This window comes from Alosa sapidissima, chromosome 19 (genome assembly GCF_018492685.1).
Source record: "Alosa sapidissima isolate fAloSap1 chromosome 19, fAloSap1.pri, whole genome shotgun sequence".
NCBI classification, from domain to species: Eukaryota; Metazoa; Chordata; class Actinopteri; order Clupeiformes; family Clupeidae; genus Alosa; species Alosa sapidissima.
Genome location: NC_055975.1, coordinates 1,720,109 through 1,744,216, shown reverse-complemented (window position 1 = coordinate 1,744,216; position 24,108 = coordinate 1,720,109). Strand labels below are relative to the sequence as shown.

At 40.9% G+C, this 24,108-nt stretch overlaps 2 protein-coding genes across 8 annotated transcripts in view; both read right to left on the bottom strand.

Annotated features, from left to right (window-relative positions):
• Window positions 1-17,180, bottom strand: part of fsip1 (fibrous sheath interacting protein 1) — a 45,029-nt gene extending 27,849 nt beyond the window's left edge. For 2 of the 7 annotated variants that reach the window (XM_042071950.1, XM_042071955.1), the window contains exons 1-9: window positions 16,978-17,180; window positions 16,510-16,677; window positions 15,907-15,988; window positions 15,212-15,381; window positions 14,870-14,945; window positions 14,667-14,756; window positions 14,076-14,218; window positions 13,679-13,798; window positions 9,661-9,828 (exon numbers count right to left, since the gene is read on the bottom strand). In XM_042071950.1, coding sequence (XP_041927884.1) covers window positions 9,661-9,828; window positions 13,679-13,798; window positions 14,076-14,218; window positions 14,667-14,756; window positions 14,870-14,945; window positions 15,212-15,381; window positions 15,907-15,988; window positions 16,510-16,677 — 1,017 coding nt within the window. In that variant the 5' untranslated portion in view covers window positions 16,978-17,180. Of the gene's footprint in view, window positions 1-7,085; window positions 7,454-9,660; window positions 9,829-13,678; window positions 13,799-14,075; window positions 14,219-14,666; window positions 14,757-14,869; window positions 14,946-15,211; window positions 15,382-15,906; window positions 15,989-16,509; window positions 16,699-16,977 lie in introns of those variants that run through there. The other 5 variants (XM_042071954.1, XM_042071952.1, XM_042071951.1 and 2 more) reach the window with 5 other exon arrangements.
• A 2,564-nt stretch (window positions 17,181-19,744) lies between these two features.
• Window positions 19,745-24,039, bottom strand: tmem30b (transmembrane protein 30B). The gene is made up of 8 exons (XM_042073463.1): window positions 23,685-24,039; window positions 22,902-23,094; window positions 22,383-22,490; window positions 22,191-22,298; window positions 21,953-22,043; window positions 21,681-21,824; window positions 21,043-21,249; window positions 19,745-20,453 (listed from the first exon to the last, which is right to left on the bottom strand). Exons 2-8 carry the CDS (start codon window positions 23,085-23,087, stop codon window positions 20,272-20,274), a joined length of 1,026 nt encoding a protein of 341 aa, XP_041929397.1. The 5' UTR covers window positions 23,088-23,094; window positions 23,685-24,039; the 3' UTR covers window positions 19,745-20,271.
• Between the last annotated feature and the right edge of the window lie 69 nt (window positions 24,040-24,108).

Genomic DNA, 24,108 nt, shown 5'->3' with positions numbered 1-24,108 from the left:
GTGACAATTTATAGTTGCCAAGGAATGATTGTATTCTTAACTGCTTTAAAAAATGTGCCACTGCTAAATGTGCCACTGCACTGTGAGTTTGATAATCGGACTCGTCTTGGTTTGTGAAATTGAGCACTGTTTCAAGTGTGCACACATAAAGTCATGAGTATACTGCTCATGCAGGTAAAACCCTACAGCCTCTATAAGGCTGGACCCCCTGTTCACCTCTAGTGCATTCACCCATATACACCCTCTCTAGGCTCTTTGCCAAAGACTGATGCATCAAACACAACATTAGCGACTATAACAACCTTTCTACCTAATACTTATCAAAAGCATTTGGGACTGAAAACGCACTAGTATGGCCCATTGATTCTTCCCAACTCTACCCCTTGAAATCTATACAAGTGGCACCATGGTCAAAACTAGCCATGTGTGTGTGACCTACATTGTCCAGCTGTTAGCAATCTCTGATGGTGACGTTAGGTTCTTTTTTTATTGATTAGATACAGCTTGTAAAGGAGATATGGACGGGAAGCAGTGGCCGTGGCCATAGCTGTGGCGTGCTGGAGGCACCAGCCAAGCTGTTTTTGGCGCCAGAGCTCAAAGAGGCACCAGGGGGATGCGATCACTTCCTGTCCAGCTCCGTCACAGTGTGGAGGATGGCCTAACAATGTAAATCACCCCAAGTCAACAACGTGACAGACATAGATCATGGTGCACAGGAAAGAGAAACTCCAGCGACTTGGAAAAAATATTTTTGACCTAATTTTCTTCCTTTTTTTGAGTGGAGTGGGTTCTCTCCCCTTTGCATGCTGTTTTGATAAAATAACTATATGTATGAGATACACATGTGTGTGTTGAACTAATTCAAGTATACATCCACAAACAGTTTTAATTCAGATAAAATCAGCCCCTCCTCTGTAAAATAAAGTAGAAAAAGCAAATAATGAATGCATGCCAAAGCTCTTTCTTCACCTCTGCTGAAACTTGGATGCTTCATGATGCTCCCTGGTGACACAAGTGCGGACAAGTAAAGCTCACAAATCAATAACCACAAGCTACTTCCTGCAATTCCACTGTCTTTGTGTACACATATTGTAGCAAAGCCAATTCCACACCTCACTATGGGTAAAAGATTTACAAACTAATAATCTCCCCTGTTTAATAGGACATAAAAAGGGAAAGCTACAAAACCACCCACTGTGATCGATGGGAACAGAAACTGAGATCTCTCATTGTTTTGGGAGGTAAAGTCATTGGCCATTTGAGAATAAAAGCACTGTTAATTGCTTCATTTTGCCCAAAAGAGAAACAGAAACAGTGCACACTGTACAACTTTTTGTAAACACCTCCTCTGTGAAATTGGTATGTTTGCTTGCTCTAAATGCAGCCAAAGCCAATTGTTAAATGGCACTGAGACCAGCATTACCCTTGTAATCTCTGTGCTTGGTGCAAATTCAACCATTTAACATGGAGTCAGCTCTTTAAATAATAGGCTTAAATGTATAGTCTAGATTTTATAGATTATGCTTATTACCTGTCTGCGTTTTACACTACTACCTGACATTAAACATGCCCCCCCCCCATGTTCAGGCCAAGAGAGAAGCTGTAAATCAGAGCCCTTCTGTCTCGAGTATATTCCCTCAGGGATTACAGGCTTACCAGGAGTTCCAATACTTTTGGTGGTTGACCCCTCCACTAATTGTGACGAGTTTCTTTTACAGTGTTTTTGCAATCAGCACATGGCATGGCGCTAGGACCATTCGTTTCTATTTTAATATATTTCATTTGTGTATGACTGGTTTTCTAATGCAACGAGAAAGGTTTTATTGCAGATCACGTTGACAAGAGTGGTGGAGTGGGCAATTATTCCTAAAAGGGCTTTTATAATGTGAGATGTGTTGCACAAGGAACCAGAATGGAAAGCTAGGGCTCGCTGTGATCTGGCAGTCTTCGTTTTTGATGAGATACGCAGTCCATGTTTGGGGTGATGACACTATGTTTCCATTATAACAAAAAAGGAAAAATGTGATACGTGTCTTAGGCCTTCATGCACGTCTGCTCAAGGTAGAAATGCATTTACTCACAATCCGAAGAAGCAACAAAAGTGTCTCTTACTGCAGTGTAATAGTAAAAGATAAACAAATAACAATGACACACAACTAGAAAGACCACATTGGAATGAGCAGCGAAGAACTTCAGTAGGCACTACACTTTGGGAAAACATAAACCACTAAGCCTTCTTAGTTCCATATGTGATCATGCAGAGCTACTAAAATCCCAAACAAAACAATCCTGGAAGGTCAGCGTGGTGGTGTTGAGCTGAGCAGGGTTGCAGTCAAACCCTAAATTCAGTAAGGCCACAACAGAACAGGCGGCTGGCTCCAATGTGCAACACTACGTAAGGGATAATGGACGACACGGTGGTCTGTTCACAGAAGTTAATGCACGGTCGAGGTTGTAAAACGGCCCTGACACGAAGCGGTGAACAGACCACCGTGGAGTCCATTATTGGGGGCCAAGCAGCGAAGCTCTTTATGCGAAGGTCATAAAGTTTGTCCGATTTTGACGAAACTTGTCGCAGTGATCGTAAGTTCATCCGATTTTCATGAAACTTAGCACAGATGATCTTTAGACCATGACTCACAAATGCATTGCTTTTTGGAGCCATATTGATAACCCGTCGCCCGTGGTAACCAATAAAATTTGGCGGCAAAGCCGCAAAACAGGAAGTGAAGTGATATCTCAGCAAAGCTTTCGCGTATCAACACCAATCTCAGTACATGGTCTCAGGACCCAATTAGGAAGAAGCTCAATAAATTTGATGACCTTTGACCACTATGTGGCGCTATTATCACAGGGAGTGGGCTCATATTTCAGGAATGCTTTCACGTATTGAAACCAAACTTAGTATATGGACTTGGGACCTTATACTGAGGACACAAAATAAATTTGGTGACCTTCAACCTCTAGGGCGGCGCTAGAGTAACACAAGATTAGGTCATATCTCAGCAATGCTTTGACGTATCAAAACCAAACTTGGTTCATGGACTTGTGACCACATCCTGAGGATGCACAATCAATTTTGCGACCTTTGACCACTAGGGGTGCTATAATTTGCAAAACTTTCTCATATCGACACCAAATTTGGTACATTGACTCGGGACCACATCCTGAAGATGCTCAATATATTTAGTGACCTTTGAACACTAGGGGTGCCATAATTATCAACACTTTCTCGTATTGACACCAAACTTGGTATGTGGTCTCATGACTACAACCTGAGGACACACAATAAATTTGGTGATGTTTGAGGTATGTGCATGTATATACATGGAGGTTTATCTGTGTATATGTGTGTGGTGGGTCGGATGGGAGGTTAATTGGGTGTGTGTATAATGTAGCAACATTGTGTTGCCATGACAACTCCTGCTCAACTGCTTGGCCCCCTCATTGCTGCTTGCAGCTATATTCCCGCTTATTCCACTGTTGCCACTTGCGTTGTGTTCATTTTTAACGTTTTAATCGCTAAAACTGTCTTGTTTGTAGAACTAATTTCTTCCGACACATATATCAACTAATTTCTCAACTTGCAGGACAAACTGCCGTTACTAGTTCTAAATGGATGGTTGCTACGGCCAAAGGCCAGTCGTTAGTTCTCTCTCCCGTTGTCAAGCGGGCGTATCCCAAGATTCTGATGAACTTTAGTTTTGAAACATCGCTATTTTACTTAGCCTGCTGTCATCCATCTAGCTAAAAGCCACCATCATATGCTACAATGTTGCCATGTTCTGAACGTCTGTATTTTACAGCTCGGATGCAACGTGACTGTTCATTTCAACTTAACAACGAGTTCGGCAAATTAATATACAAATATAGCCTACGGCCAAAAAAATGGATCTACTTCATAGGTGTGCAAATAACATAGGCCTACGGTTAATGGTCGTTCTAAATTACGTAGGACAATGGGAAATTCAACCAAGCAGTGGAATAATGTAAAATATCAAACATGTTTAGTTTGCAGAGATTTGCCCATGTGGTCAGCACATTGGGAAGGTCAGCAGGGCGTTCCCAGGACTGGTCTGTGACTCACACCATTGAAGGCAAAGAGGCAACAAGCTGGTCTTCAACAGGCAGCGGTTCTGAAGTGTTTCCCATAGCTCAGGCAAAAGAGTGGCAAAGTGACCTCATGGCATCAAAGTAAATAAAGAAACCGCAAAACAGTACACAAGAATAATATGGCAGAAGTGGTGAGACTATTAAAATCACACTCACACACAACTAGTCATTAGGACACATGTAGTTCTTGCAGGACCTCTGCGCATGCAAAACACCTCTAAATAAAATCAAACATGTATTATGCTATACTGCATTTTATTACGGTCTATGACATTTTCCATTTACAAAAGAGGAATAAACGTAGCTTGAAGAGATTTTCAGCAAGAGCCTCTGAAGTCAATTTAACCACACCAAACATAAGAAAATTTGAGATTCCTCTCAAAGGTAACCTAGTTAATGTTGTACCACTAATGTATCGGTGCATCGTGCTAAAAGCCACATGACAAACACACATGTACATACACACACATAAAAAAGGAAGTTGAGGGCTTATATTGGTCCACTTAAAAACAAATCTGCCCATCAGAGGAGCCCTAGCACCCCCACCCCTCCACACCCCTAAACTCCCCCTAGACAGCTCTTTGTAATTGTGTGTGGTAATAAATGCCCCACCCTGGACCAGATGGCATGGATAGCTACCCCTGGTGATGGCTCCACCTTGGGGCTTAACTGTTGGGCGGTGTGTGGAAACTGAGCTGGCACTGCCATGCAAGCGTGAACACAGGGCCACAAAACAGGGCCTGGTGCAAGACATACCACATTTAAATATACCAGAGAGATATACCACATTTAAATGTTTCTTGTCATGAATGGGTTGGAGGTTGTTTGTTTGTTTTTTTTTCCTTGCTAAGTGTTTGTTATTTTCTGTACCACATAACACTCCTGTAACCTACCCGAGGATCAATTCCTCTTATATATTTAATTTCACGGAAAAACAGTTTATGTGGTCCATGTTGATGTCTTAAAAGCTTCCTTTCCAATCCATGGACAAAGCACTAAGACTAGAGTGGTAAAGGAGTATGATATATCTTTAGTTAGGATGAAATTTGTAAAATGCAGCATTCCAGGATTTTCCAATATTCTTGAAAAGTGAAGTTTGTCTGATGGATTCTGTTTGGCAAATATTCCCATTTGAACGCAAGCTTCTTTGATAAGAAGATTTAATGCTAGTCATATGCGTTTCTTAGAATGAAATGGAAAGAATTTCAACACAGAAATAGAAACAAAAAACAGCCTGTTATATAAGCTTCACACCTTCAAGATGTGTTCACCATAAAACGAATATCTTGACAGAGTGCTGCATCACGTCGGAGTGAGTAAAAGACCAGACGAGTTTATAACCCCTTTTTACGATGATAAGACCGTTTTGAGATTCCAAGTACATTCACTTAAACATAACCACATCAGTTTTGGGGGAAACATTCTGGTAGCCTATTGTACCATAAAACTACAAAAGACTACTTCAAAGTAAATATACTGACTTTGGAAATCCTGTGAGAACCAGCACTAAATAATCCCCCTTTTGCAAAAGATGTAGTGGGATTTTTAAAGACCAACATAAGCCACACTCATTGTTTCATATTGCTTTCAAATTCAGAGCCCCCATTAAATGTATGGCATATGACATAGGGCATGGAAATGCCTGGTGTTAAGGTGCTATTTCATGAAGGAACCGTGTTTGCTCTTATCTGCATGCGCACTGGTTTACTATGGAAGCCTTTGAAATGACTATATTTGGGGATACGGGTAGTGACTGGTTGAGGAATATAAGTCATGTTTTTACAAGAATGTGTGGACAATCATGCCAATAAGATGTGTTTTGACCGCTCATAAATTGTGCAAGAGTTAAGACTGGTCTTTGACATGGATTGTGAACACACACACGCCAAAGTGGCATAAACAAATTGTCAGGCAGGATTAACACTCATCTATGTTTGGATATTAAATTCTAAACAATTCAAGGACACTTTAATTCCAACAAATGCTGAGTATTTTTTGAGAGTGTTTCAACCAAAAGGGGTAAAACACCACTCCCAGACCCTCTCCACACAGCTTCTTTTCATTTTGGCTTTCTTGAAAGACCTCAATGCAAGTGCTTGGCCTCTCCTGAAATTAAAGGCGACCAGGTCAGCCATTTATGGCACTGGCACCCACCCATCTATCCACAGCAAACCTTTTAATTATGTTCTGGGTCAGCTCGCCGAAGACGGCTGCAAGAACCTGGGCAATGTATCCACAAGAGCGAATCAATTACTCCCTCGAACCCTTGCCCCGGCCGCTGGAGTCCAGCTGAGACCAGTGTGTGCAGGAATGTGTTGCTGCCTGAGCTGGACATTGACACTTCCTCTAAATTATTCCGCCTTCAATAAAAGACGCACATGGTGCTTGGATAGAGCAGGGCCAAATTTGCAACCCCACATTTAGAGACGAGGACATGTTCGAGGCAATCATGGACCAGGGTAAAATAAACTAGGCGAAGTAGAAGAACATTTCAAACGTGGCTATTAGTAATGGGTCACGGATCAGAATCAAGAATTCTCTGTAATCTAGAACTTCCAAATGACTGTTTTCTGGAAAGATGCCACTACTTTGATATCCAACTGAATAAAAAAGACATGTTTTCCTTTAGATAGCACAGACATTGTTGTAGTTACATATAAATCACTGGATGGATTCGTCCATTCGTCCAAATACAGGGCATTTTTAATGCCCAAATCTTGTCTGCAAGAGACACCTAGACAGACAGTAGAAGACAGACACCTGAGGCGAGGGTCAGATGACCATTTGCACAAATCACATGACCATTTATAGTTGTCAACAATTTAAAATACGTATTTTAACTGCACCAGGGATAGCACCAAAGACAGCAAGGTTAGCAAAGCTCCATGTTGCTCTCACCGCTGGCAGGCTAGTAGTAGAAGTCGAATTGAGTTTTAAGAGAGTCAAGAAACATTAGACTAACAAGGTCCAATCAGGAAGAGAATATTGGGTTTTTACGTCATCGTTTTCAAATGTTTGTGGATTAACTGTCCACACAAATATGCAAAGTGTGTATTTTTCAAATGAATACAGGGCAGACAGCGTTGTTTTCAAATGGTTCCATCTCAGGAGTTCCGGAGCTCTGAAACGCTGGAGTAGTGTGAATGGCACAAACGCTGGAGTAGTGTGGATGGCACAAACGCTGGAGTAGTGTGGATGGCACAAAGGCTGGAGTAGTGTGGATGGCACAAAGGCTGGAGTAGTGTGGATGGCACAAACGCTGGAGTAGTGATGGCACAAACGCTGGAGTAGTGATGGCACAAACGCTGGAGTAGTGTGGATGGCACAAAGGTCTGTGGAACTGAAAGGAAAGCAGAATAGTGTGGATGCAGCCCTAGAGCTCCTTCCCCCAAATGGTTTCAATTAGATGTGTGAGCAGCATACGCTACTGGAGAGAGTAAATCAGAGCCCTGTCTCCTACCACACACACACACACACACACACACACACACTCTCTCTCACTCTCTCTCTCTCTCTCTCTCTCTCTCTCTCTCTCTCTCTCTCTCTCTCTCAAGAGAAAAACCTGTATAGATTTTTTTCTTTTCACAACAAAACCGTAAAATGAGACTGATTTATTGAAAATGTCTGGCATCTCTGCCCTTTGCACTGCCACTGAAACTACTAAATGACATCCTGTGGTCAAAAGCAAGCTTACCATACATCACAATCAAATGATAATTTATTATCTTCTGCACAGGACAACACGGTCATTGTCCTGTCTTGTATAATACAAAAATCCCCCTCTTTCTCTGCCATGACCCTTTGCCATGAACATACCATGGTACAGGACCTGCCTGCAGCCCGACATGAGGGCTGCCTCAGTTGTACACCATGTTTTAAACTACCACTGCAGCGAGCCAGTCCTCTGACAGGAATACTCGGAGGAGCGAGAACACCGCCTGGAGTGAGGACAGCCGAGAATAAACCATCCATCTCAGTCTCATTCCTCAATGCCTCATTGGATGAGTCAAGATGGACAGCTACTATGTCCAACTGTCTTTCCAACATTAAGGTTTAAAGTTCATCCCGTGCCTAAGCAGAGATCCAGAAAGTAGCTGTTTTTTTGCACAATAGTTCTCATGATTCACGGAAACCTCTCACTTTTATTGTTTGTTGACCTCCTTATCCCAAGGCATTGTCTCATTAAATCATAGGGTTGAGAAGGCTTCCATTTGGCCAAAGTTGGACAAAGGGTCTTGAACCTTGCACCGTCAATGGTACTTGCACTAAAAACATACTGATATTTCTGCCTGAAAAAGGCAAATGATTGTTTTTTATTGTTTTGGGCAACTTAGAATGCCCATTATCCAACAATGGAGTAGCAGACAGTAAGGAGACACGCTCACAGCTGGACAGCCCAGGTTGATCTGGGTCAGAGTTGCCTTGGATTTAAATACTTCTGAGCAGGCCTCACCATTTACTAACAACTTTAACAATTGTTACAAACAAACCATATTGTTGCTTAAGGTTCACAGGAGATACAAACAATGAATTCTATCAGAGATTTAAAAACAAACCATTGAAATCTGACTTCCAAGTTTCACATGGTTTCAATGATCAAATCCATGTCTGGGTTGCCTCAGCACGGCATGTTCAAACAGAGCATAGAGCTGAGGCACATTTGCACTCAGTCAACACAGCGACAGACAAAATGCCCCTGATCAAACACAAATGCTATATTTGTGCTATGCTATACTTATTCCTTTCAGCTCTTTGTGCTAAAGAGTGAACAACTATCTCAGAGGGAAATGTGTCAAAACTCACTCACACCAAATATCGTTTCAAAAATAATGACCCACAAAGACACAACAAGAGGCATTCTGGCCCACACTGCAGCCCACCAATAACAGGGCATCTGAAATAAACACTACTAGTACCCTCACAAGGTCTAACACATAATAAAAAGCAGCATCCTGCTCCCCATACTCCAAATGCTTTGAAATCAGACGACAGTTTATCTTAACATAGGCCAGCTATGTAGGTACTGTAACTGAATGGTGGTGCCATCGCTCAGTTAACTGTAACCACACTGTCACCATGATTAAAACAATAAAACACCTCACAAAAGACTTTCATACACAGACAAGTTTTAAAAGCATAAGGCCTCATTCACACACATCTTCTCACATTTCCAAACAATGATGAAGTCATGGTCTGTAAAATCACAGAGGCTGCAGACAACCTGATGTCTGGATGGAAACAGTGACATGCCTGCAATACATAGCTGGTGTGTGTGTGTGCGTGTGTGTTTGTGTGGTTTGGGGGGGGGGGGCGCTATGTCTTTTACAGTTGTAAGGTAAACAGACAATGGGCCTCCTTTGAGACTCTTATGCTAAGTCATGATGCTTTAATAGGAGCCTGATGAGGCCGCCTGCTGTGCGGGCTACTGTAATGAGCCTTAATGACTCCATCTCACCACCACTTTAAATTGCGCTACCAGTAGTTAATGGGACCTTGGTGAACCCAGGGCCTGGGAAGTCAGCAATGGCTGAACTGTACAGAACGTACCTGGGGCAAGTTGTGGTCAGGGTAGGGGCTTCGCACAGACAGGAAGTCTTCGCGAGGGAGCAAGGTGTGCAGTCTGGAATCAATTTGGACGAGCTGATCCAGTTCAGAAGGTTCCGGAGTGTAGCCCTCGCCCAGTCGGATTGACGTGGTACACATAGATGCCGTCCCCTGGTAAAACATGGTTACACCAGACCATAGGCTAAAGGTTAACGGCACATAACAGTCTGTGTGTGTGTGTGTGTGTGTGTGTGTGTGTGTATGTGCGAGAGAGAGAGTGTGTGTGTGTGTGTGTGTGTGTGTGTGTGTGTGTGAGAGAGAGAGAGAGAGTATAGAAGAGACATGACATAACAATTAACCATTGTTCAATCAATTAACCACCAAGCACAATTTAGTTTACAAGAACATAGTAGGACAGTAATAGTCCATTTGCAATCATTACACATAATTTAAGTTAACACTTAACAAGAACATGCTACAACAAAAGTCTAATTGTAGTCTGACCCCAGACGGTGAAAGGAAACCATTTCTTGAAGGTCCCTGTGGTCCCCCTTTAATGTGAAACAGTTTCTGGATTCACAGTAAACTGGGGCTCATGAAAATCTGTTGAAAGGTAAGACACATTTAAAGAAACTCAAGGAAAGTAGCTAAATGTCAGTTCCAGGGATTGATTGTCTAAAAACCAGGACAGTGCATGAGCAAGCCACATCTAAAAGTTGAAACTTGGACCCACTTGGCGTAACAGTTGAACTGCACCTAGAGACAGGAGTGACATGTTTGTTGTCAGAGGGCCTTGTGAAAACCACTCTGGTATTTTTGTTGTGTTTTTTGGAGGGGGAAACAGGGGATCTTGATTGCTCCACTCAATTCCACCCTCTTCCATTCTGCTCCCCTCCACTTTCTCCGTTGGCCGTTTCCTTGCCAAGACGCCCCAACGGAGGCCAAATATCTGAGTAGTGACTAATCTCTGCCTCTGTTTTAGCGATGAGCAAAGCTCCTGCCGGAGCTCAAAGGCTTTCGAGGCGGCAGCCAGGGGTGGGCAGTGAGGTCATCGCCACTTCTGGGTGAGGTAACTTCTTGTCCCACTGCCCATGCTTGTGCTGGAGCCCACCTCCCCAGCTCCTTCAGTAGAGCCCCCCCCCCCCCCCCCCCCCCCCCCAACATAAGCAACATAATGTGTCCTGGGAGGAGAGCTGATATCAGCTTAATAGATGACATCAGTGTCTGGGATATGACCATGGTGCACTAGAGATAGTGGCAAAATGGTGTATTAGATACGGTGAAGATACTATGTTGAACAAATAAGTTAACATGAGGGACTACAACTACTTTCTAGTGAAGCATACTGGGACATAATGGCAAGACTCAATAAGCTCTATAAAAACATTTTAAACTACACAGTTCAAGTGGGCCTAAAAGTCTGAAAGCAATTTGGTGTAGAATAAAATAACGGAAATTACACCAATTGTAACCATGATGGCTTGGCAAACTGTTTCAAAGTGCCATCCTTCCAATTTTTCTGAGCTATGGCTGTGAAACTGACCTCTCACACATACAATAAAATGGTTAAATTTGACACAATACAAGTGTTTCAGATTCCACTTAACCTAGATAAAGGATATAAAGTAAAATAGAAGCTAAAAGCTTAAACAAATCAGGAATGTATTTAAAATTAATCTCTCTCTCCCTTGCTCTTTGTCCTTCACCCTGTGATGTACTTTGTGTGTGAATGAATGTTCTAACAGGTACAGGGAGGTGGCAAAACTCCTGAGCTATCCAGGGTCCTGAAGAAAACCCCTAGCATTGGGACAACTGCAAATGCAAGCAATACTCATCTTATCAGCAGTGGATAACCCAAACATAAATATAATAAATATAAAAAATACAATTGCATTATTATAGCTAATAATACATAATGAATGAAAGTGAATAAATAATAGTGAATAAAATTGAGTGAGTCCTCAGGGCCAGACAGTGTCCTATTCATCTTTGTCAAAATCTGAGGAAGAGGGGAGGGGGGCAGATCGTATCAATCAATCAGAGTAGTGAGGAAAGGCCACTGGCTATATTTTATACCTTAGTCTAAGACATCCAGCATCGACAGGAAAGACGAGGGTTAAATTGATTATAAAGCTCTGTTTGGTTCTGGTAGACATGGCCTCACACACACACACACACACACACACACACACACACACACACACACACACACACACACACACACATCCACTCACTTACTCTCAGGATTCCATCAAAACCAGCTCACTCTGTTCTGCACTATCCAGAACAGCAGGGACACACAATAACAGGAAGTCAACATCTAACCTGTAAAAAGCTCAGAGCTAATATACTCCTCCACTGTCTGATACCCACTAATAACATACACAAAATGCTTCCTCAAGTAATCTACGATAAACAAAAGAGTGCTTTTTGGCAGAATACAACAACTGAAGCCTAAACACTTCCATGTGTCCCACCTTCATGACTAACAACAATTACAACCATTTCAGAGAGGCACACTGCACAATCGCAAAGTTCACCATTCTTGTGTTCAAAAAACCATGCAGCAACTAACAGCAAATGTCTGACACGTCATAAGGACCTCTCATTAATATGCCATTGTGTACACAAGACTGCAGCACTGATTGATGACAGCTGGGGTAGAACGGCCTTTTTCAAATCCAGTAATCTACATCAACTCATTCTTGTGCACTGATTAAGGCTTGAAGTAAATAGCTAGGAGAGGCAGGCTGGCTGTTGGCAGTTTGTAAGCCACCACAGCATGCGGTTAAATGGCTGAAGCCTTCAGAAACCAGACAGGCTGTCAAAAAACAATAGGGCTGTTAGCACTCACTTGTCCCAGAATTCAATCAGACAAATAGAATTAAACCAAAATTCGGCACCACATAAATCAAATTTAGAGTAATTTGATAGAGTGAATTTAGCCCCTTCTCAACCCAACCTCCCCTTCTATGTGAAATCTGACTGTTTGACCTGTTACTCTGCGAACAGCACCCAGTATGTTTAATCACACTGCAAGAATAGCTTTGAAGTGATGTGGATGGATTAGCCAGTTAGACAGTTCCTTATGGCATGCCACCCTCCTCACTGACAGATTCAACAAAGCGCGGAGGGTGTCATGACGGTCGAAGCTGTCTCTGAGATGTGACTGATGACTGGAAATCTGTGGGGTGATCGCTACGACGTGAGTAATGGCCGGCCTGCCTCGGTTCTCACCTGTTCTATGCAACTCTGGATGTGACAGGTATGGAAGCATATGTGTATCTTAATTCAAATGAGAATGCAATCTGCAATATGCAATTCAAAAAGACATTACATTATGCAATTGACAATTTATTATGTAATTTAATATTGCAATTTGCAATAATTTCCAACAAATTGTATTTTAATCTGCAAAGTGACAGTGCAATCCTAAAAGTAAGTACTAAAAGTAAGTACTTTTACACCTTAAAAATACTTTAAATATACTATAATAAACTAAAACAGGTGCTGTAAGTGTATAACTAGGAGAGATGCTAACAGTCTAATCTGATTCAATGAGCTGGAGCTAAAAGTGCTACTGTCAGACTCAGAGAACGGCTGGATGAACTGGTGAAAGGTAAAACTCAATTGGAGGTGAAAAATGAGTGTATTACCCCAAATGGTGGAATATCCCTTTAAGTTTAATTGATAAAATACATTTTAAGTATAACTCTTTTTTGGTAAGGGTACATAAAGAAGGATTTAACCTCACAGATTAAACGTGTAGAACCATTAACTAATCACCCTGAAACCTTACAAAACATATCACATTTGATATACTTAATGAATCATAATGCTAATGTTCATTTAGGATGTTCATCTAGGATTTGGGAGGTTACTCTGAGATCCTAAACACATGCTCTGAGTCTGCTTAGTAGTAATGTGAGTGTATGGGTAGAGTGCTTCTGCAGCCAAACGCAGCTCTGGCGGACCCCTGAATCCAGCTATTTCTAGTTATCAGGCCTGGCTGACTGCTAACCTCGTGGTCGGCAACAGTGCTGCAGTGGTCTTCGCTCTCGTTGTCGATGTCCTGGAGCAGTTCACAGAGCCTCTGCTTCTCGTCCAGTGTCATGGGCACGTGGTGGCCAGAGCTTGCCAGCTGTCACGTTCCACAGGGAGTGAGTGGAGAGGCATCATGTGAGCAAGTTTTGAAAACATTAAATTTAATTCAGCCACCACACACACACACACACACACACACACACACACACACACACACACACACACACACACACAGTTACATTTCCCCAAGCTTCAGGCACATCTCTGATCTCTCTTTCAAAGGCAACCCCAGAGGGGAAAAAAAACACGTGGACAAGGGATTCACTCATGAAATTGACTGCCATATGACTGACCTCGCATGACCTCTGACTTACCTCAATGTTTTTTGTCACAAAGTTCTGTGCCTGCTTGCCTGTGGCGTCCCCCGTCTGTCTGCTGCTGTCTGCTTTGCCCTCTTTGTCCTGCTCCTGATCCACTTCAGATGGCTCTGTTGCTGAGTCACTGTTCTTACACTCACCTGTACAGATAAACAGGAGACGACGAGTGCTTTCAGACAATAACTAAATTAATCAGACTATACATTTCCTCTGCATAGCTGAAGTATGTCAAACCAAATAATTCAATTTAGTGGATGGCAATCATAAAGAATAAAGCTTAAAACGATGTGCTCCTTTTTATCACATATATGTATAGGGATGTTATTTTCCTACTGTCATACAGTTCAGTTCATAACTAGTACATACAAAACTAAACAGTGATCTTATTTATGTATTTCAAGAATTGTCCCAGTCTCAACAGGGTCCTCTCCTTTAGTGTTGTACAAGTGATTTACTCATGCAGATACTGCCATCTAGTGGCTACAAATCAGAAGTGCTTTTTTGCTAAGGAGCATGCTTACAATGTCACCTCCCAAAGGAAAAGAATAAGAATGAAACAAAAGTGGCAAAATGTATTAAGCAGCATACCTTCCACACATTTCTGACTGGGATACTCTTTTTCAGGAATCTGAGTCCTAAAGACGGGAACAACGTCCAGCTCAACATTGGATTCATTGGCTTGAAAATGTGGGGGCGGAGGGGTTGTGTGAGCTTTTTATATTGTTCTATAGATAATACATATCATTCCATAATAAATATGACTTAAGAAGCAACTGTTATGGTGTACTCACATGTAGAGGATGTCAGGGCCAAAAACAACTTTGTGTTTTCAATAACATCCTTGCGCCCACCTTTTGTTGGGAGTTCCTTTAAATTAAATGTGATTAAACAGATGAAAGATGAACAGATGTCACTCTATCTTCCAATATGGTTTGGTAAAGTTGCTATGGTAAAGTTCACATTCAATGCACAGGTTGCTAAAGCTTTTTTAAGAGGTAAGAGGTGACTTCCAGTCGAAAGATTTTGGTGGTTATGTCCATCATCTTAAAAGGATCATTTAGCTCAACCACAGGGGACCACTGCAAATGTTCTGCATTGAAACTGCAGTAGCAGCATCACATTTCTTGCCATACCTGCAGCTCCCGCCATAGTTTTTGAGAAAGCTCTCGCCCTTTCTTTTTCACTTCCTTTTCTTTGGAGACCTTCTGGGCTAGGATTTTGTCCAGTCTCTTCATCTTCTTAATAGCCTTCTGCAACTCTGGATCATCATTCTCTTCATCCGAACCGTCTGTCTGAGACGTCTCTGCAACATTCAAAATATGTTCTATAAATCTGGGTTTTTTTGTTTTGTTTTTTCCAGGACATAGGCTACTGAGAAGATATATATCCTAAGGTACCCTGGAAAATCCAGAGTTCTCGCAAGAGCACAATTTAAATTGTCTCTGCAAGACACTCTGTCAGTGAGTAATGATGCACGTTACTTTTGCCACTTGTATCACAGGGAGCCAATCACATCGGTGTACCTGACATAGGCGGGCCAGAGGCGAGCTAAACTGATGACAGTCGTAGTGTTTTCCAATTGCATCAAAGTCCGGAATCAGTCAGTAAACATTGGTTGTATTGTGTTATCCAATTGCGTGCAGTGAGATTTTCAAATGCACGTTTGGTGCCGCCCCTCGAGTTGGGCCATTACATTATTCGTGGCCAGACCCTTAACTAGATTACCAGGGTCTGGAATCTCCAGGCTAATCCTAAAGTGGATATGCAACAAATCACTTTGAACTGGTTATATTCTAGCCTGTTAGTCTCAGATTTAATTTACTCTTACCTGAAGGGAGAAGGTCACCTGGGGCATCTTCATCAGAAATGTTTTCTGCAAAGCTTTTAGCTTCAAAGACCATTGTGTGAACCTTCAAAAAGCAGAGGTGTCAGGTCAAGAAATGGCATAGGTCTACAGTCTGCTCAGCTCCATTTGCAAGTGCAGTAAGTGCACTTGCACATTCAGTAAGACCGATGGGACATCTCTGTTGTCTAAAAAAATATATTATTTGTCTGTCACAGATCTTTTAGGCTTGGACGTTCAAATGATATGTCCTTGCTCCTGAAACCATTACATAAAAACATGTCATAAACGTTGGAAAACTATTAAACTACTGTACTAAATTGTATTAAAGTATTATACTATTGTAGCCTATTGTGATTGATATTGGCCTAGGTGGCCTAGGCCAGGGATTTTCAACCAGTGGTCCGTGAGGACATGGTCCCTGACCATGGATTCAGTAATGTAGATTGGGAATCAGTATTTTTATTCAGTGTTGGTCCTAGCATTACGTAATTAGTCAGCATGGTGGTCCCTGGTTCACAATCAGTTGAAAACCCCTGGCCTAGGCCTAGCCTATATATTTTGTAAAAAAACGGACTTCGATTTCACCTGTTCTTCTATGGTATAAGAACTAAGTACTTCCAGGGACGTGGGACTTGCACGGATAATTCTGCCACCTTCGCCTAAAGATGCTGTTGATACACGACTTCCAATACGGGTACGATCACTCGAGGCAGGACGGGAAATATCTTCCAAGCTGCCCCTCGTTATATCCATCTGATGACAAAGAGGTAGCTACTGAAACATAAGTAGTATTATTATGTGCTAGCACTATATGAACTTCAACTGTTCCAGTTTGTGAGATAATATAACCATAGCATGCTGCATGAACGCACCCGACAAGTGAAGACATTGAAAACATACTAGCAGCTAATTAAAAAAAAAGATAAGTAGCCGAACGTCTGTGTAAGTGACAGCTGCTGAGATAACATTAAGGTTAAAATAGTTAATAAAACTTCTCAAAAAGAGGCTAGCTCGCTAGCAATAGCTTCTAGGCTTTCAGAAGCTGGAACAAACCTTTCAATGCTCTTGGGTGAGTTAGCATTCTATACTAAAAAAAAGAGAAGAACTCCATCTTCGGCAGTCTATTTATGGCGAAAGTACTTTCCCACCAAAATACATCACTTGATCAATTAGGATTCACATTTCATCAATGAAGTAGCCTAACTGTAACGTTAGTTTGTTTTTGTTTGTTTCAACTGCAACACGGTAACCAAGAACGCCACTGATATCCCGGATGTCGTTACCATGCAGGCGCTGTCCAGCTTTCATTCACTGCTCATGAGCACCATGATGAGCACTGCCAGCCAGAAAATAACGGGCTCTGGCACTGCCTTTATGAAAAGACTGGAATTTATACTATAGCATTTTGGGACAGAATCGTATAGTAGGAATCTAATAGTATTTTGGGACATAGCCTAGGCTACTATAAAAGAAATAGGGAGGTTCCTCTGCTCAGACACACACCCACTCAGTCTCACAACCTGTGGTCTGTACAGGTTAGGTAATCAATATGAAGGCCTACTAACCCAGCTTATATTCATTTGCACAGGAGGGATATTACTCCCTAACTATTTTCCAGCTCGTTCCTTGCCGTTCCTTGCCTTTGTGTACTTTTTGCGTTTTTTTAATGTGTGGATAAAGTTAATACTAATGTCTGATGAAAATGTCATGTGAATAACCTCACTGCTACCAGTGTAAAAGTGATGCTGAAGTTAAGTAAAGTCTTTAAAGAAATATCCGTCTTCATTTGATCCAAGAATAGGCCTACAACAAATGGGTAATATAGAATTACTCATTTGAAGTCATGTCTTATCAAATTTTAGAAAATCTAAAAAACAAAACAATCTGTGACGTGTTAATAAGAAAAAGACAACTATCAACTATGCCTAATTACTGTTTAATAGAAGTAGCTCAAATTAAAAAGGTTATCAGTTCTCCAGATTATAGCAGGTTCTTCTTGTCATTTTTGTCCTGAGAAAGAGACTCAAAGCTGCTGCAGCAAGAGGGCAGAGAGTCACTGTACATTCTCCTGTTCTGTCTGCGCAGAACAATTTTCCCTCTGGTTCTTCTCCTCTTCTCCTGAATGACCTGCAGCTTCTGCTGTAGTGTCAGGAGCCTTCTCTCCACATCCTCCAGCCCAGAAATGATAGCTTCTTTCAGGGCCAGACCCTTCGTTTTCCAGTCTGCCAAGCTGGTTGCGGTGTTCATAATTTCAGACTTCAGCTACAGGGAGACAAGACAATGTCAAACTACTCTGTGATTAAATGTTTCCAGTCGTTGATTTGTTTATTTATATATATACACAATATGACATATATATATATAAGACATGACTGAACTCACCTCTGATCTCCTCTTTAGCTTTTTCATGTAGACTTTGCACAACAAAATTACCACAGCTGCAAGTAGGACCACTGATAGGTACGGGTAAATGGCATCCACTGCGAAGAGGATCACATTCTTTCCCTCAGATGCCCTGGAAGAGAGTATGGAACCAAACTCTTCTGGGGTCATGTCCAGTCCCACTGTTGCCCATGCTGGAAGACTGGAGAAAATGGGAATATTCTCCTCCTTAGGTAGCGAAGTGTAAAATGGCCATATGTCTGGGAACATCTTCACTGGTTGTCACACAGGCAGAATAGAAGAATTTATCACTAAACCTTCACAGGCCTGACACTGATAGAATGTTAAAATGTGGTCTACTAACTCTCCATAGGGACAGAAACCTAGTTATTATTACATCATACAACAATGAACATGATGGAATTTCAGGTGTGAACATTCCAATACAGCAAGAATAGGAAAATCAGAAGATGTGCATTCAAAAATGAATTAAGTCTTCTAATAGTTTTAGCACATGCATTTTGCTCTAAAAACCATTTGCTAGAGCTATGTTTATTTTGATAACATTTTAAACTTACTTTACACCCAAGCATCTTTAAGAAATCACTATTCCAATATATGCAAACCAGGGATTAGAAACGGTTAAAAGAACGAAAACCGGAAACAAACCATTTTTTTGGATGAACGTAACCGAAAAACCAGAATAAAACCAACTTCACTTGTTCCAGAGTAAAAACGCTATTTTAAATTTCAGATAACCGGTTAATAACATTTTTATCGCTCCAATTACCATTTCTTTAAATATTATTAAAAAGTCCATATGTTTGAAAAGTCACCTACACACAGTGTACCCCAGACCCCTTATAGGATGACTTCAGTCAGAGTTTATGAATCTGTGTCTCCCCTGTACAGTTGTATAATAGGCTTGGCCTATATGAGTTGATAAAATTGATTTTTATATCCAACACTATACCACCTTTTTCCAAGTAGTTTAAATTAGGCTTCTGAAACATATCAGAGACATTACTAAAGTATCTTTAGTGTCATACTGTTGGTAGTAGGCTACCACACATAGGTTAGGCTATTAGAGGGCTTAAAGCAAGGACATTTTCTGTGCCTGAAGTTAGGCTATCAGACATGTTTAAAAATTGCATACTTTCAAATCTCGCCCTACACCTCAGGCACAGTGTATTTAACAGCCTTGATATCTAATCTGTTATGCAGAAAAAATGTTATGCTATTGTGCTACGTGGCATAAATCAATTTGTAAAGACAATGTCATTTTTAAAGGAACATTATTAACCGTTCTTCTTTAACGCTCTAATGAGTGGCCTTGGAACACTGGAACGGGAATGCAAAAATATTGTTTTGCTCAGAACGAACCAAAATGAAAATCCTTCTGTTTTCAGTCCCTGATGCAAACAAATCAATAAGAAAGTTTACAAATTTGACATTTTATTCATAGTGTCAAATGAGAACATACACCCAAAAAATGTACCCTGAGATATACCCTGAGAAATAATATCTACAATAAATATGATACAGGTTTACAAAGTCACATTAGATTTTTCTCCAGAAAAAAAAAAAAAAACAGTTCCTGAAGAGTAGCTTAAAATCCATGGTTTCTTTCCTTCTGTGATGGCATTCACTACTGAGATCAGTTCTTCAAGCCAGTGGCATTAAACTACCCACAGCTTTGATATTTCAGATGTGGATTACATATCATGTACTGGAATAAAAGTAGGCTAGTTTTCACCATAATTCATTTGTAAATTCTGTAAACATCTGATAATTCTCCAAAAATGAAGGAATGCTAAAGTCAAACTTTCCCAGAAGCTAAAAAAATACCAATAAAAAAAATCTAACCCACATCGATCTCACATAATTTCACACTAGCTGGGATCTTAGAGGTCAGGTCACTCAACTGGAGAATGTGTACTGATGTGCCATTTTTCACTGGGCTGATTAAGAGTCCTCATCATCAAATCTGTACTTGGCATAGGCAATGAGCATGACCAGTGACATGATGATGCAGAGAGAACCAATCACCAGGTAGGCAATGCCCAAGAACTGGTTCTTGCCACCCATCCAGGAAACGTTGCTGAAGAACACCTTCTTACGGCCACCAAAGTCACGTACAGGGTAATCTGTGAAGAAGTCAAGTTAAGGACCAACATGGATTCTAATTCATATAACACTAAATTATTTAAGTTTCAATGTTCATGCTGTGTCCAGTAACCAGATACAATTCTATTCCTTCAGTTTTATTCTAGTCTTTCACCTTATAATTCACTTTAAAATGGCTATGAGTGTTCTTTCTTATTGACCTTTCACTGTTTTTCTTTTCAATCATATAAATCTGCCAGATCATGTTTGCATAAGCACATAGAGCCAACAAGGTGAAGTTGTGTCATCTGACATTCAGGGCGGACCTTCAATCCCTCTGCCTTTAAAACAGAGTAGTCACACCCTCCTGGCCAAACCAGTTCGTCTGGTTGGCACTAGAAAAGAGGCGCCCACATGGACGTTTCCTGAGGAGTGAAAACATGAAACTGATGTAACTGTCTGGATTTATACTGCATATAATGACAAAAGTCCTTGTGTTGTTATTAAGGATCACATTATTTCAGACCGTTACCAGAATCCATATCCCATAATTTTATCTATAATTATGTATCCATTTATATATTTATGCTATATCTAACACTTTTTCCCACCAAACAATGTAAAGGATACTGTAGTTGATCTCTAGTGAGTAGTTCCCAGAGGGCAGTCCATCAGCATAGTCCCCCTCAGTTATTCTACGGTACAGCTTTCTAAAATCAGGCAAGGCTGCTCTTCTCATCCATACAAGGAAGTCCTGGTTCAAGAAGCCATTGTTGGATGGGTCGGAGGTGTCCAGCTCATAGACTGGTCTGGGCCAGTTCAGCGGTTGTACGGTACCTACACAGTGTAATGGCTAGGTAATTTGTTTACTCAAAGGTAATTCAAATTGCTTTTACATAACCATTTGTATAAACAAAGATAAGGCATTATTAGGAAATAATTGACAATGACACTAGTGATGCAGCAAATGTATGCATTACATTAATAGCTCTTCTTTGGGTATTGGGGGAAGCCAGTATAGCCAGGATAAATAAACATTTACACCATTATTCACATGCATGCATACATGCAAACAAACACACACATTGTAATTCCTTTTCAAAACTGAGTTAAGTACTTTAATATCAACGAGTCTAATGATGTCCTTAAGAGCACATATACAGCAGCACTGACAGATAAGCCTATGGAATTCTTGAAAATAAAGAGTAAATTACCATTGAAAGCAGTACTGACAGATATGGAATTCTTTACTATAAAGAGTAAATTACCAGTGAAAGCATTTGCCAGAGAACCATTCACTTTGGAGGGGTTTTTGTATTTGAGGTTGTAATCAGTCCACCATGCGATGCCTTTCCCGTCAAATGGAACTTGTTTTTTCTGCCCTCCCACTAACTGATAGAGGCTGAATGTGTCTATAAAAAGGGCCAGAGTTAAGAGTTAACATTGATTAAATTTCACAGGGCATAGAAAGTTGTGAGTTTAAAAAAAGTAGGTAAAACCATGAAAACAAAGTTTTTTTTTTTTAACTTTTAAATTATACCGTTGAACATGCTGTTGGCTACCGATCCACATGGGACAATCGGCCTGTTTCTGGAATCATACTTATATGGGGAACAAGTATCATCAGGGCTCTTGGTTTCCATGGGAATGAAGAGAAGACCAATTACATTACACCTTGAACAGTAACCTCTTAAATTAATGGTCAAATGCTCTCCAAATGAAAAGGAGCTCAGAAAAATTCAGAGGACAGAAAAGAAAAATCTACAACCAGAACTTACAGTGAAGTAAGATGTATCCCCAAAAAGTTGGTGGTCATCTCTGGAGACGCCATATTTACGATGGTTTTGGAAGAAATTTGATAAACCATAATAGAAGAACACAGGCCCCTACAGACGGTAATATATTTCAGTTAAGTTAGCACAAAAATAAGTAGAATTTAAACCCTTTTAAATACCATACAGCTACCTTACCTCAAACTGCTTTGAGAGTGTGAAATTAAGAGCACATATGCAATTTTTTACATCCAGACACTGAAAGCAGTTGTGTTCTGAGCTTTGGTCAACGCCAGTGTAGTCCCTCTGTGCAGTAAACAAATCACACACAATAAAATGTAATCTGCAGCCATGAAGCGAACACACAGGCAGTCAGTTTCACGGGACCATAATGTGATACTTTCAAAAACACATGCAAACCATGATGGGAATCCATAAGATCAGTTGTCCTTACAACTCAGTTGCAATGCTATCCATCAAAGTAGCATCAGTGGCATGATTACAAGATTACTAAACACTTCCACTAGATCTTAATGTGCTTGGAGGTTCAAATGTCCATGTTACATATAAGCTACAGCATTGTTCTAAGTCCAAAATGAGGTGGGTGGGAAGGAGGAAACAAATTGAGGGGAGAAGGAAGACTGAGAGACTATATAGAAATGGATGACAAACAAGATAATAGACAAGGGTGAGAAGGGGAGAAATTAGACATCTTACCTCCAGTGTTTGGATGTTCTGTGATGTAACAAACAGAGCCACTCCAACACCAATGAAGGCCAGACCAATAACCACAAAGCCAGGGATGACAATGCCAGCCGACAGCATAGGCTGCCATGCCGGAAGCCTTTGCTGGGTAAAAGCGGTGTTGTCCGGCCTGTTCAGTGTCTCCCCTCCCTTCTTCATCCTAAAACTTGGGACAAGTGAACAAGGTTACTATCCATTACTTCTAGAAATAGTAGCCTATCACAGTAGCACACTGTCAAAATAAACATGACAGACTTTTTTTGTCCAGTGAAACCACAGAAGAAATCTTTAAGGGATGGAGTTACTAATGTTGACACAAACAAACAAGAGCTTTCTTCACACCAAAAAAAAAAAGAGCAATGCAGGAAGTATGATGACTCTTCTCCACAGAAAACACATTCTCTTTTTTGTTTATCTTTTAAAATCTGCTTGTCTTTTGCATTATTATTCAGACAAGACTACGCTGTTTTCTTTGGAAATGTTCGAGCTCTTGATTAACAAGTGGTGGTAGTGTAGTGGTTAAGGAGCTGGGCTAGTGTGCAGTAGCCTGAAAGTTGTCGGTTCTCGGGGGGACAATGTGATCCCTTGTATTATAGCTGACATATGTAAGTCACTTTGGTCAAGAAGTGTCTGCTAAATGTAATGTAACACCAAACATTTCATTCTAGCCTTGGAATTTTGTTTCAGACTTTTCTCGAAATAGTTGTTGAAAGTTCAGAACATTATTAAGTAACTAATACTACCAAGTAAACTCACCTCTAGAAGTATCTTTGTCTCCGTTTAGCGATGTGGCTCGATTCAAAGCGACTGCCGATTTACAACAAGGAGGGTGTAGCTCTCACCTTCCTGTCTTACCTGTCGAGTGTCTCTTGTTACTGATCTTCACTTCCTGATAGATCGTGTTCGTGTTGACGTCAAAAGTGATTAGATAGGCTATTTTCTGTGGTGTTTAACAGTTACACACCATCCTGCGCTGAGAAGACAGAGCAACATGGTTGGCTAAATTGATTAATGAAATAACGAACAAACTCGTGAATTCATTTGCACGGTTCTGGGACATTTCTGTGTAGGTAGGCTATTGCATAGACCATATTTCTATGTGACCATTCACGACACACACTAATGACTGGCTTATAAAACGTGTGGGTCATTACAATAAGCTGTTACAATGTTATCAAAC